This window comes from Rissa tridactyla, chromosome Z (assembly GCF_028500815.1).
Source record: "Rissa tridactyla isolate bRisTri1 chromosome Z, bRisTri1.patW.cur.20221130, whole genome shotgun sequence".
Lineage (NCBI taxonomy): Eukaryota > Metazoa > Chordata > Aves > Charadriiformes > Laridae > Rissa > Rissa tridactyla.
In genome coordinates this window covers 345,326-359,167 of record NC_071497.1, presented here as the reverse complement: position 1 = coordinate 359,167, position 13,842 = coordinate 345,326, and the positions used below count along the sequence as shown (strand labels likewise).

The window sequence follows — 13,842 nt, the reverse complement described above, 5'->3', positions numbered from 1 at the left end:
GGACCTGCTTGGTGCACGCGTGTCCCCGCGGCAGCCAGGTCTGCTCAGTGCACGCATGTCCCTGCGGCCACTGGGGACACAGGGGCAGCCAGAGCTCCTGGGCAGGCTGGCGAAGGCGGCAACTGGCAGGACCTGCCTGGTGTGTGCACGTACATGTGTAGGTACCTGCATACGTGTGCATGCACACGCGAATATGCACCTGCTGTCCCGTACGGGACCTGCATCTTGAGCCGCCGGGGAGGGGCCAGACAAGCCCTTGGTGCTGCCTGTGTCTGCACTAGTGTTGTGGCTCCTGTCCCCGCTGATCCGCATGGCCAGCAGAGAGCACACCTCTGTGTGTGTGCCCCGTGTGTGTGTCGTGTGCCACTGGAAACGTGCTCAGCCTGGGGACGCAGCGCGGCGGCCTCTCCCCGCAGGGCTGCTGGTCTGGGCAGCCCCCGCCGCGGGGATCCCTGACCCGGCAGAGGAGGGGTGATGCCAAGGGACTGCACTGGGGGCTCTGCCCGGGGTGGGGAGGGTCAGCCGGCCATCGCACAAGCACGAGCAGCGCTGCCATGGAACGCGCGCACTGGGGATGTGTGAGGCAGTCAGACATCGCTGCAATGGAGGCATTTGGAAGAAGGGTAAATCAGGCCAGTCTGAACTTCACAAGATGACCGATGTTCATTAGCAGCGCACACTCATTAAGTTTATCCTGAACCAGTCTATGCAGCCTGGTCCCCCCACGCCGTGCAGGGGCAGCGGGGACGGTGCTGGCCATCAGCCACTCACAGGGGTGAGCCAGCTGCCCCTGGAGGTGGTGCCAGCACCGAGCCGGTGTCCCCTCGTCCCGGCATGTGGGGCCACGTCCATGCCCCGTGGGGCTGCAGGGTGCGGGCAGGCAGAGGGGTGGCTTCCATGGGCCACTGGGCCTGTTCCTCCCCTGCTCAGCCACCGCCTCTTCCCCGAAGCCAGAGCAGGCTTTTCCCAGCTCCTAAGGTTGTGCTTCTCCAACGGCCGGTAATGGACCACTGGTGAGTTATCCGTGATGCCCTTGAGGGTCTCCACTTCCAACCTGCCCCGTATCTTCCCGGCTTTGCTGTCCCCGCGTTCCCAGTGACAAGAGAGGCGCAGGGTGGCTAGCCCTGCTCCCCACAGCAAGGGCCAGGGCCACCGCTGGCAGGGAAGATGCTGCTGCTGCTGGGCCACTGAGCCGGCCCCATCCCCTCCAGCGTTGCTCCACGTGAAGAGGAACGGTTCTTGATAAAACCACTGAGATTTCCATGGAAGTAACTCAACCAAAAACTGTGAGCTGAGAATTCTCATCACAAGCTCAGAGCATTTGAAAACTACATGGGCACAGATGTTTGCTTTCAAGAGAAAAAGGACAAAGATAGTTATTTGAAAGTCCACAGTGTGTTAAAGAATTAAGTGTTGTTTAAGTGAAAACTGCTTGCTCTTCCTATCTTTTGTGAGCATTTGAACTAGAAAGCAAAAAACAATAAAAAGGAAGCATCTTAAACTTTCCAGCACCCTCCAGGTGGGTACCGGGGTGTCACCGAGAATTTCTATCAGTCATTTCAATTTTGTTTCAAAGACAGTAAAATAAAGAAACGTGATCACTTGCTCTCCCTGACAGGTCAGAATTATGAGAAAAATGCCTGTATTAGCAAGTCAGGGAAGAGGCTGCTATTTTGCACTGGGAGGTGCTGGTTCATTACGATCCCGGTAAGAAAAGCCCTAAGGCTCCGTAAAATGTCACTGAAAATGCTAATTATTAGAGCTAACACCATCAAGAGAGGATAGCATGGATAATAGTGGGTCCCTTCAGATGCTGGGAACCACAAGCACCAGCGAGGCTTCCAGCCAGCCCAGCAGGTCCCATCTGTGGAAGGGGCACCCCTCTTTGGTCGTTTGGGCTGTCACAGGGTTTTCATTCAGGAAAACAGCCCAACTCATCGTCTGTACTGTCAGACAGAACGGAGCTCTGCACCGGAGATCCTTGACGCACTCCTGGATGGAGACAAGGCCGGGCAGGGGGTGTAACTGCCGGAACCAAGTGGGCAAGGTGGGCAAGCTCGCCCTGCAGCCACGGGATGTGCCCGGCACCGTACACCCGAGGGCCTGGCAGCACAGCACAGGACAGCTCTGGTTCATCCACAGGGATCCAGCTACTCTGCCAAATTCATCGCTGACCCAGAGCGTGCCATCTCCTACAAAATGCCCTGCAGCATCACAGGCCAGGTCCTCTGCCTTCTCCAGGCACTGCTTGAGATTGAAAAACCATAGAGTCACAGAGCAGTTTGGGCTGGGAGGGACCTTTAAAGGCCATCAGGTCCAACCCCCTGCAATGAGCAGGGACATCTTCAACTAGACCATAGAACCATAGAATTGTCTAGGTTGGGAGGGACCTTAAAGATTATTGAGTCCAACCACGAACCTATCACAGGTTGCTCAGAGCCTTGTCCAACCTGACCTGGAAGGTTTCCAGGGATGGGGTGCCTACCACCGCTCTGGGCAACCTGGGCCAGGGTTTTTGTAGAATCATGGAAGGGTTTGGGTTTGAAGGGACCTTAAAGATCATCTTGTTCCAACCCCCCTGCCCTGGGCAGGGACACCTCCCCACCAGCCCAGGTTGCTCCAAGCCCCGTCCAACCTGGCCTTGAACCCCTCCAGGGATGGGGCAGCCACAGCTTCTCTGGGCAACCTGGGCCAGGGGCTCACCACCCTCACAGCCAAGAACTTCTTCCTCAGATCTCACCCAAATCTCCCCTCTTCCAGTTTAAAACCCTTCCCCCTCGTCCCATGGCTCCCCTCCCTGCTCCAGAGTCCCTCCCCAGCTTTCCTGGAGCCCCTTGAGGGACTGGAAGGGGCTGGAAGGTCTCCCTGGAGCCTCCTCTTCTCCAGGCTGAACCCCACCAACTCTCAGCCCCCTAGACCATTTTGGGGCAAAAAGCCGGTGATTCTGTTCATCCCCGCGCCCCGCCCACTACAGCCCCCGCCCACCCTCCTCGCCCCGCCCACCAGGAGGCCCCGCCCCCCGCACGGGGAGGGGAGGGGCCTCCTGGTGGGCGGGGCGAGGAGGGTGGGCGGGACCGGAAGCACGCGCGCGCCGCCACTTCCTGCTCGGCGTGTCCCGGCGCGGCCGGCAGTGAGTACGGCAGCGGCGCCGGTACCGGCCGCTCGACCCCGGCCCCGAACCCCCCTCCCAGCTTCCCCCCGTCTCCCCCCGCCTTCCCCCGGCACGGCCCCTCACGGCATGGCGTCGCCCGGCCCTTCCGACCCGGCTCCCTCCCCCCACGGGAAGGCCCCGGCTGCCGGGACCGACCCGGCCTGGCCTGGCCGGGCCCGGCCCGCCCCGGTGCCGCCGGGGTCTGGCCCCGCCGCGGTGTGGAGCGGTTCCCCCCTCAACCGGTTCCTCCTTTTTCTCCTCCCCACATACTGGGGATCCGTATTTCCTTCCCGCTGGCACAGCCGCCTCCGGGTCAGCCGGCCAAGTTCAGTCCTGATCTCAGGAAAAAACAAATCTGTTGATCTGAGGGGAAGAAGGAAGAAAAAAAATCTTCTAAAAGGCTCAAAGTAAACTCCGAATGTTTTGTTATTTTGCAGGGTTTGTGTGTGGAAGATATATTCCAGTGATCTCCTGAAGGTATAACTTGTCACTAGAAAAACATTTACCTCTTCTCTTTCTTCTTTCCTTTACACTTATTCGCACTGTATTTAAAGGAAGTACAGAAAAGAAACGCGTTCTCAAACACACTGCAAATCGACATCAGAGCGAGTTTTACATCTCAGCATTGATCAATGCAAGTTATCCTTGCAAGAAACAAGTAACAAAGTTTAGCCCAAAATAACTAATGTCACCATTAGATCACCTTTATGGTGCTGTTGGTCTTTTTCTTGGCTACCTGAAACTGAGACAATAGCTGCAGTATGTACCTGATGGGGTTTGCTTCCTGAAAACCAAGGGGGTGACTGCCCTGGAATCCACCTTACGGCATTTTTGAGTGTCTCACTGTGAGGACATTTCTGCTCCAGACTGAGCACATCAGTGCAGGGAGCGACCAGGTGTCTGATGGCTGCACATCTCACCTTGGGCGGCAAATGAAAAATGTTTCTTTCTCATCTGCTTTGAGTGCAGCTCAGTTATCTCTGTAAGCCTAAATGTAATCTGTGTTACATTTGGTACAGAAACACAGCACAGAGGAAGACAAAAACTGTCTCCTGACATTAAACTCCAATAATAACCACATATTGATGGTTTTTTTTTAAAAAAAAACATACAGATTTGACATTTGTATGCCTTTTTAGGTAAACAAGAAGAACAAAGATTTTCATTTTTGATTTGGCTTCATAACAATTAATAATTTTGCTTGCTTATCTTTCCCAAAACAGAGGTATGCAACTTCTGATGAAGGGTACAAAAGCAGTTACACCAGCTGAAATGAAAGATTTCATTTAACTATATTCGAACATTTAAGTTGCTTATCAATTTCATGCTGGTTGTACCTGTGCCATATCTGAACAGTCTAAAGGCAGCTTATGTATTAAAATATGAGTAGATAGAAGACAGAAAAGGTCTGCTCTGCACACAGCTGTGAAGCCTGTTGATGTCTGCTGCCATTCTGATGTCTGAACCTCTGTTCTGATAGATCCTTGTGGTTTTAGGAAATTTTTGGTAATTACCTCAAAAGACCTTTTTTTTCCATTTTATTGTTGTTCCTGTCTGTAACAGAGAGACTGGTGATAGGGTTATGTCTTGTCTTTACCTCCTAAGACAGCAGAAAATACATTTGTTGCTGTATTTTCAGTGCGGACTTTGTCATAAAGTGTTAGATTTGGCATTACTGCAAAAATCAGGCAAAGAGCAAGAAAAATGAGGAAATATTTGGATATCACTGGTGATTTGTGGTGGGAGTAGTACACTTATCTGAAAAGCCATATTTGCAAAGGATGAAAAAGTAATCTTTTTTGCAGTTCATTTTTTGTCTGTTTGAGGGTTTTTTCTTTCAAGAAATCACAATATTTTAAGTTAAGCAGAATGCATATTTCAAATGGCAAGAGGAAGAGAGGAAAAGGTTACTGTGTGAGCTCTGAAAGATTTTAAGAGTTGAAAAAGTAAGAGCAGCAAAAGTAATGGAGTTAAGCAGAAGAAAGGAGTCGGCAGGGAGAAACCTACTTGCATGGGCATGGGAAGGACTGGCCTGGGCATCTTACTGCCACTTACACAAAGCCCCTTCTGCGCTTATCTTGCAGCTGAGTGTCCCAGGCTGCCGTGGAATTTTGGCTGAGGAAGTTGCTGTGGGTGTTCTGATTAACTTGTTTGTGCTCTTCCTCCCTACAAGTCACCCTCAGCGCCTTCCTTCTGACTGCACTGTGCTGCTGCCAGCTTCTGTCACTTTATCAAGTTGGGGATGCTGGATTTTTTAATGGACTAGACAAAACGTGCTGGCAAGCCATCTTTGTAAATGATCCGGGAAAATGATCTCCTGCCATTTCCAACTATAGCCTTCTGGAGTTTTGTTCAGAATTGGCTAAAAGACATTCAGATAGCCGTGATTTTTTAATTTTAAGATCATTAGCCCCTTACCTGAACTGTTCTTACTTAGGTCCTACCAGAGAGGCAGTCAGGTACTTGTGAGGAAAGTTGTGCTCTGGGTTCAGGTAGGAATGGTATTCCTCTCGTTGAGGGGAAGGGCCTAGGGTTTGACATTTGGCAGTTTTTTAAAGGTAAGGCAGGCCAGTTCCAAAGTATGATGCGTCAGTGTGTTATGCTCTCTGCAGCCTGTAGTACCTATCAAATCGTCTAGCCTGTGCCAGACATGAGAGAAGTCTTTGTCATAGTCTAGCTGGTAGCAAAAAGGACAATTGTCCATAGTCGAAATCTTTCAGTGGTGAAAGGAAATCTAAGTTGCTGAAGACTGGCAGTCAGATATGTCTTTCTCTATTTGAGTATCAGTATGAATGGAGTAAGAGACTGCTTCACTTTGACAATCTGTCTAAACTTTGTCTGTTGAGCTCCTCTTCCCTTTCCTAGAGGCAGTGTTTTTGTCTGCTTTGATGCCAAACACCTGAAACAGGTGTTTTTCACTCAGTGGTTAAGAGGTGGGGCTTAGCTATTACCTGAGTTTGAGGATGGTGAACAGCATCTCCAGACTGCGTTGTGGTGCTGATGTTTGGTGTTTCGTGTTTCCCAGTGGCCTGCCATACATGCTGAGCAAGAGGAAGAGCCCTTCATCATTCCAGTCGTGCGTGGACCTTTGAGGAAGAGGAGGAGCCGTTGTTGACCTGAGCTTCTGGGGAGGATAGATCAAAGTAAGTGTAGTGCCATGCTGCCTCTTCTTACTCTTGTCCTCATTATGAAGTGCGTGTGAGTCAGCTCCTTGGGCACTCTTTGACATTCGTGAGCCAGCAGTCTTGTTTAGCTGCATGTTTTCAGCAATGATCATGTACTTACTCTCTGTAACTCTTGAGGGATGATGTATGCTGATCTACTGGAAGTAGAACACCTACCCTAAACAGAAAAGGGTACAGAGTACAGACTGTCTGTAAGCGTTGCATTTTCCCGCTTGTGTGCTCATGTTTTGTGTGGTTTTGCTTTGTTTTTGTGGGAAAAATGTTTTTCTCTTTAGTTTCACTGCTGGTATAAGAAGAATACAAACGAGGTCAAATCTATCACGATCAGGGAAGGACTCTTGCAGGCTGTGCACAGAAAGCTGTCACAGTAAGAGCCTTTTGGTTCTTTAAACACCATAATCGCACAAATTACTTATGTATAAGGCTTCCAAATCTAAATTTTGGTACCTGTGTATCAGTATGTGAATTCAAACAATACCATGCACTTCCTTCCACAACTGAAAAACTGACCTCCCTCTGACGGTTTTCATGTCTAAAAAAGCTTGTTACCATCCCTAGGAGTAACTGTAACACCAAAATGAGAGACTTTTCACAGAAAGTATTCCCTTTCCTCTCCTCCCTGCCTGATGTAGTCATGTAAATGAAATAACGTATCCCATGAATTAGGCAAAGTAACTTCAGAATTTCTCTGGGGTTCAGTCTCAGTGGGGAGCAGTAGTGAACTCTGGAGCCACTCGCCATTGGGCTGGAGTCACAGGATAGCTGAGGCTGGAAGGAACCTCTGGCAGTTGTCTCATCCATCCGCCTTGACTCAAAGCAGGGTGATGGTGAGCAGTGTGCTCAGGGCCATGTCTGTCTGGGTTTTGAACATCTTCAAGGATGAAGTTCCACAGCCTTTCTGAATAAAAGAGGTCCAGAATAAAAGAGGTTTTTTTCTTATGCTTAAGTGGCATTTCCTGTGTTTTATTTTTTGGCTCTGCTACTGGTCTTGTCATGTCACTGGACACCACTTGGAAGAGCCTGGCTCTGTCTTATTTACGCCCCCTCCCCCATTTTTTTTATTTACATCCCCCATCAGGTATTTATGTACATGGATAAGATCCCCCTGAGCCTCCTCTTCTCAAGAATGAGAAGAGAAACTGTCCCTGCTGTCTCGTCCTGGCCTCGTGTGACAGATACTCCAGTCCCTTAATTGTTTTAGTCCTCCTTTGCTGTGCTGACTCCAGTATGTCCATCTTTACAGCACTGGAGAGGCCAGAGCTGTATGTAGCACTGCAGATACGGTCTTTGAGCGCACACTAGAGCAGAAGGATAACCTCCCTCACCCTGCTCCTCAGGAGCCCAGGATGCTTTTTGTCACAGAATTGTATTGGCTTATGGTCAACTTGTCCCATCCCCGGGTCCTTTTTTGCAAATCTGCTCTCCAGGCAGTGGGCCCCCAGCATGTCTCCTTCCCACGTGCAGGACTTTACGTTTACCTTTGTTGTCCTTCATGAGGATCCTCTTTGCCCACTTCTCCAGCCCCTTGAGGCACCGCTGAATGGCAGCATGACCACCTGGTGTATCAACCACTCGTCCCAATTTTGCATCATCTGCAAACTTGCTGAGGGTGCACTTTGTCCCATGAGCCAGTTCTTATAGCATATTTGTTTAAAAAGCAGTATCGCTGAGCACATGAGAAGGGCCATTGGGGCTTTCATCCTAGATGGACCAAAACAGCTATTAAAGGTTGTAGATAATTATTGTTAAACTGGTAGCAGCGCAGAGATGTCATAGCTAGTGTTGAGCTGGGCAGACACCGCAGGCGTATCCTCCTCAGGCCTAAGAACATTGCAGTTGCGTGTTCGTGGCATTGTAACTCAGTTCATAAGTCCTAATGGGACAATGTGACATGCTAGTTTGTATGAAGGCTGCAAATTTGTATACGACCTTTACTGTTTTTTTTCTTTATGGTACCATCAGGCTTGAGCTTGTGCAGAGTGTGTCTGGGTGCTTCTGTATCGTAGCCCTGGCACTTCTCCTCATAGGATTACATTCTGAAGTGCCAGCTCAGGTGGCTTTGCAGCTCAAGTGTAGATAGGCTCCAAGTTAGTTCTGTCAGATATTGCTGAATGTGCCTTCCCTGCTCTTTCAGGTATGTATATAAGATGTTACTTAGTAAAACAAGTTGCAAAGTACCCAGAATTAATAGTAGTTGGCGGAACAATCAAAACTCGGATTCAGGCACTTATTTGCCTCCCGATCCATGCAGGTATTCTGGCTTTGGACCCAGGATGGAGAGCAGCTATGGAGGCTGAGAGTATGTCAAGTGCAACTTTCAGAAGCCAAAGTTGCTGAGGGTTGTAGTAGTTGTTGTAGTAGTAGTTATAGTAGTAGTTGAGATTAAATCAGATGCACCCTTAAGTAGCTTTTGCTATTATGTATTTGAGCATCAATTGTTGCAGCTGTTAAGTCTGCTCAGTTTTACTTTCTGTACACAGAGCTCCATGACTAACCTTAGCAATTTCAGAAAGACCAAAGGTATCATCTGTCAGATGGGTTTTGGCATACATTCATGACCATTCTGATATAACCTTTTGGTTTTTTGTAGATACAGACTATTTGCTTTCCAGAATGTTTGTTGGATATGAAGACAACGAGGATACTGACGTGTATGAAGATGAACTTTATAATGAGGAGTCATCCAGTGAGCAGAGCATTGATAGTGAGGTGGAATTTCATCTCTATAGCCAGATCCACTATTCCCAAAATCTTGGAGAAATGAGCACACTGGAAATGGATGAAGAAGCTGATGTTGCAGGAGCCATGGATGATAGTTCAGTTCTAACTGAGAAACGGTGTGAAGATGAGAAAATCACTGAATTGACTGATTGTGGTACTCAGGTTTCACATGACCCTGAGGTCATTGTCTTGTCTGATACACCAGATGAAGACAGCGTTTACAAAAGCAAAGTAAAGAAGTCAACAAGCTCTTCATCTCAAGGTAAAATACATATCCCTCCAGGATCTTCCACGCCAAATCATGCCAAAGCTGTTGGATGTAATACCCTGTATGCTGCTGGATCGGGCACTGACATTTCAAGGCAAAGGGGAAGCGCTGGTGGGAAGCTTGACCCAGTGAGTTCTGCTGGAGCTGATGCCATCCAAGATGTGTTCGTAATAGATGACAGCTCGGAGGAGGAGAGCTTGTTATCTGAAAGTGATAATGTCGAGACCTGGATGCTTTTGGGAGCCGGTGCAGATGACGGAGATGAAGATATAATGTTGAACCTTGAAGGCTGTGCAACTCCTGTCAGCGAAGGTTAGTACTTTTTTTAATTGCTTGTTTATTCTTCTGTACGTGGGAAGATTTGTTTGCAACGATACCAATGCCAATCTTTGAAAAGAAAGATAAACAGAAAGCAAACTGGAGGATGTAATGATGGGTGCAAAACTATGATGAAGGAAATGGCCATTTTTTATACCATTTCAATACCATTATTTCAGTAGTGTCATATGTGGAAAGACAATATTTTTTCTGGTAGAAATTCTGAAGTGATATCAGAGTGATTAATCTTGTGAACTTTACAACTTTGCTGTGCATTTTGTATTCCTAAGAGTATATAAGAAGTTGCAGGGTGAAGGGAGGTGAAATAAAAAGGTTTCTAATTGTAAACAATGTTAGCAGGAAAAAAACAGTTTGAGGACTAAAGGCATAAAGAAAATCAGAGGTAGGAACTGCCTAACAATAAAAAGTTTGCTGAAAAGTGCTGCAGGGTAGGAAAGTAATTGGTGCTCATAACCCAGGGAGTAGTGCCATTCCTCTTTTTGTGTGATGATGTTTCTGCCCCCCTGCCCTGCCTGCCTTGCCTCGTTGCCTCTCAGCGGTGCAGACACCGGTGCTCATTGAGGCTGTGCTGTGTGCTACACCAGAGAAATCAGAGCTCAGGAAAGGGATGAACCGTCACAGGGGAGGGCATGGAGCGGAGGGGGGACCACCTGAGTTGGTTCTCCTTCCAGAAGCAGATTCTGCAACCCATCCTTCAGGAGTCTGGCAGTTTGGGCTGTTGATCTAAAATTTACTGTAACTTCTTGTATGGATTCTGCACTGAATAATTCAGAGAGGTTCCCAACCGCTGAGGCTTAACATCTAACATTTGGGTATTTTGCAAAATATTATTCCACGTTACAATGCAGAGTTACTAAATGTGATGGTTAACGCGGCAGATTTTAGATACGCATTTGTAATAATCATACTATGGAATACGTACCTTGTCACCAGCAACTAAAAACTCTCTTAGACGGTCAGCCATCCTTGCTTGTTGCCCACTGGTTTCCCAGTGCACAAAGATGATTTCCAGAAACAGCGTCCCCTGCCAGTTTGACAGAAGGCTGCTTCGGTGGCAGGGCGAGCCCCATCAGCCGCAGTGCTGGGGACCTTTGCCAGATGTTTAAAAAGCTTCATTTAAAAAAAAAAAGTTTATAATAATTTTCTTCTTTTTTTTATTTTTTTAAAGTATACCATAATTTTACTTGGTACAGATGTAAATGAGGCGGTTTTGGGTGCAGGGAAATGAAATGTTCTGCAGGCTGGTAGTGGTGAAGTTTTTCCTCGGGGTGGCTGAGCAAACAGTGCTGCTGTTCACATGCTGGTACGCTGTTTGAGAGGGGAAAGCTGAGACGTTGTCTTTGTCTTCTTTTCTGGTAAAACACCTGTTTCTTGCCCGTAAATGTTCAATAACTTATTGCTTAGAGTTGTTCTTGTGTATGTTTTTGCATAGTTACCCATCGCCCGTTGCTAGTCAGACCGTAGCCCGCAGTTGATCTCAGAAGGTGTGCCTGGCCAAGCCTCGCAGAGTTAAGAAATGCTTTTCCTATTCCCAGTGCGATGCCAGGAGAGTGGCAGAGCGTTCAGTTGCCGTGCCAGAACCCCAGACAGCCACATTATATTTGGAATTTATATAATTTTTTTCTCCCTATAAATCTTTTAAAATGCAGTTTCTAAGAATTAACTTGAAGTTGCTAAATTCCATTAATCTCTTTCTTTTTTGTATTTTCACATCCCATCCTTTTCTTTGAAACTAGAGCTAATTAGCCTGTCTTTTTCTTAAATTACTCCGCCTGTTGGGGAGCTAACGTTTGGTGACGTGTGGTGACTGCTGTAACAGCGATGCAGTTTGTGCGTAGCACAGTTAATACCTTTTCTGGGTAGCGTCTATTTTCCTCATGAGTGCTGGGCAGGCAAATGACCAGGAGTTAGGTTTCTTTTGTTCAATTTACTCTGTGTATCTTCTTGGATTTACGTACCAAAATTGCTGATGGTAGCGCTAAAGATTACTCAAAAAAACAGAAGACAGAAAAATGTTTCAACAGTGCTTGAGACTTTAAGCATATTTCAAAATTACATATACACATTTTGGGGAACATTCTCTAATTAATTTATCGGGGTGATTATGGTTAGTACGTGTAACATGAAAATGAAAATTCGTGTCTTCATTCTTCATGCTTTTCTAGTGAAGGTCTGCTGGTTCCAACTGAAAGAGGCTTTTAAAAATCAATACAGGAGGTTAATATCAGGATACAATTTTGCTAACTTATGGCATGTTTTTGTAACAAATGTAGTAATGTTTTTTGTTCATATAGATCTATTCATAGATGTTGACAATAAGCAAGCCGCATTCAAACCAGGTAGCAGGAGCAGAATTTTCCTGTGGTGTGTAAACTTGACATATTCTTAAGAACAAAAATTGTTTCATTTAATGTGGGTGATGTAAGCATTTTTTGCGATGCTGGAATGGGAAGTCGTGGACAGTCACACAAGAGGCTCATAAATATAACTGTTCTTCTCCTACTGTGATTTTTATTCTCAAAGCCACATCAGAACCTCCCCAAAGCCCCTTTTTGTGCCTTGCCTCACATCAATAGTGGTTTTGCCAAGAGCCGCCTCGTGCCTGGGGACGTGGGACGTTTGGATCGTGCATCAGGCACGGGCGGCCCCTGGGGAGCCACTGCTCGTTGTACACACACATCCCTCTTCGTTTTGGCTGCTGCCTTCCTATGTACGTACGACCTTGCAGAAAGCCGTAACCTTTGCGCGTTTCTTCCGGCTGTGCTCAGGCCAGTGGTGACTCGTTTGTGGGTGCCGTGCCCCATGCTGGCACTGGGGTACCGTGGCACCGGGCGCCCCTCAAACCCCTGCTTCTCATCCCACGTTCCAGGGAATGATACTCGGGTAGCTCCGGCACGTGAAAGTTTGGCTCAGGCACTCTGTTTCTAGCATGTGTGGTGATGGGGATGCAAAGACACAGGCTTAAAATAAATTGGTGATGTATGTATGTGTGTATGTAATGAAAAGCCAAAACAGCATCAAAATAGTATTAGGGAAAAAAAGACATAAATCTTCCTAATGTAAAGTAACCACAATTTGTATGTTAAGCTTACGAAGCATATAGAACTCCAGTTCTTTATAGTCCTTTATAGGATTCCTTTGCTGAAATGTAAACATAAAAGTTTTAAATCCGAAGGAAGAAATGCATTTTAAAAATGTGTGTTGCCAAATTACTGTCTCAAAGATATTAATTTAAATTATTTTGAGACATGCACAGTTCTGTTTTGAGGGTTTCTAAAGAACGAGATCAAGTATCTAGGTGACTACAGAGTATGTAAATTTCAATTTTAGGGATCAGTATCAGTAGTATAGTATCAGTAAGAATGGACGTAGGGTGTAGTGACTGGTGAAGCCTTGACCTTTCCCTTCTCCCCTGAAACTGCCTGTGACTGCGTAAACGGGACAGACCTCCTGTGACAGTGTCGTGGCCTGTCTAGTGTCCAGTTTGCTTCACATTGAAAAAGAAACTGAAACGTGAACAATTCTCTGACTGTGTCAGTCATTTGATGAGTCTGTTTTCATGTCTTAGTCCCTGAAATAGAGATGCTGAGGCTCCACCAGAGTCAGAAATAACCCTCAAGGAAAGGAATTAAGTGTATCTCCTTATTTGGTTAACTCCTCTACATCTTACTTGCTTGCCCTGCTCTTGTCTAACAGTCTTATTATTTTTAATATTCTCTATAAACAAATAACACTTTCTTGATGCCTTCAGCACAGTCTTCCCCCTACGCAGCCTTCTAGCTTCAGCCACCACCTTCTGCTGTGACAGAGGAGATGTCCCTTTGCCTTGGGAAATGAGCTCTGCTTCCTGATGCTAAACCAAGATTCACCTGTACCCTTCTGTCCTCAGTTGACGTCTTGAAAGTCAGGGCTGCCCCACAAACACTGCTGTTCAGTACACAGCTGAAAGCTTTTCCTCCCTTTCTGCCCTCTTTCCAAATGGCTTTAGATGCCTTTCACTTTTTATTTTTGCTTGTCTAATATCATGTTAATCAAAATCATGTTTGTCCCTGTATTTCTGTAAAATCCAACTTTTCATTGCGCGTCTGCTGGTTTCTCAGCAAGTACAGCTGATTGGCAGCCGTTCGTTATTTGGGATATGAGGATGGGCGCTGGCTTCCTTGTTTCACACAGAGGAA

The 13,842-nt window shown here is 47.0% G+C and overlaps 1 protein-coding gene across 4 annotated transcripts in view; it reads left to right on the top strand.

The window, feature by feature from the left end:
- Positions 1-3,076: 3,076 nt before the first annotated feature.
- ZCCHC7 (zinc finger CCHC-type containing 7) overlaps positions 3,077-13,842 on the top strand; it is a 115,323-nt gene continuing 104,557 nt past the window's right edge. Inside the window, exons 1-4 of one of the 4 annotated variants that reach the window (XM_054185598.1) lie at positions 3,077-3,130; positions 3,589-3,628; positions 6,177-6,294; positions 8,927-9,637. In XM_054185598.1, the coding sequence (XP_054041573.1) occupies positions 8,950-9,637 (688 nt within the window). In that variant the 5' untranslated portion in view covers positions 3,077-3,130; positions 3,589-3,628; positions 6,177-6,294; positions 8,927-8,949. Of the gene's footprint in view, positions 3,152-3,450; positions 3,629-6,176; positions 6,295-8,926; positions 9,638-13,842 lie in introns of those variants that run through there. The other 3 variants (XM_054185601.1, XM_054185600.1, XM_054185599.1) reach the window with 3 other exon arrangements.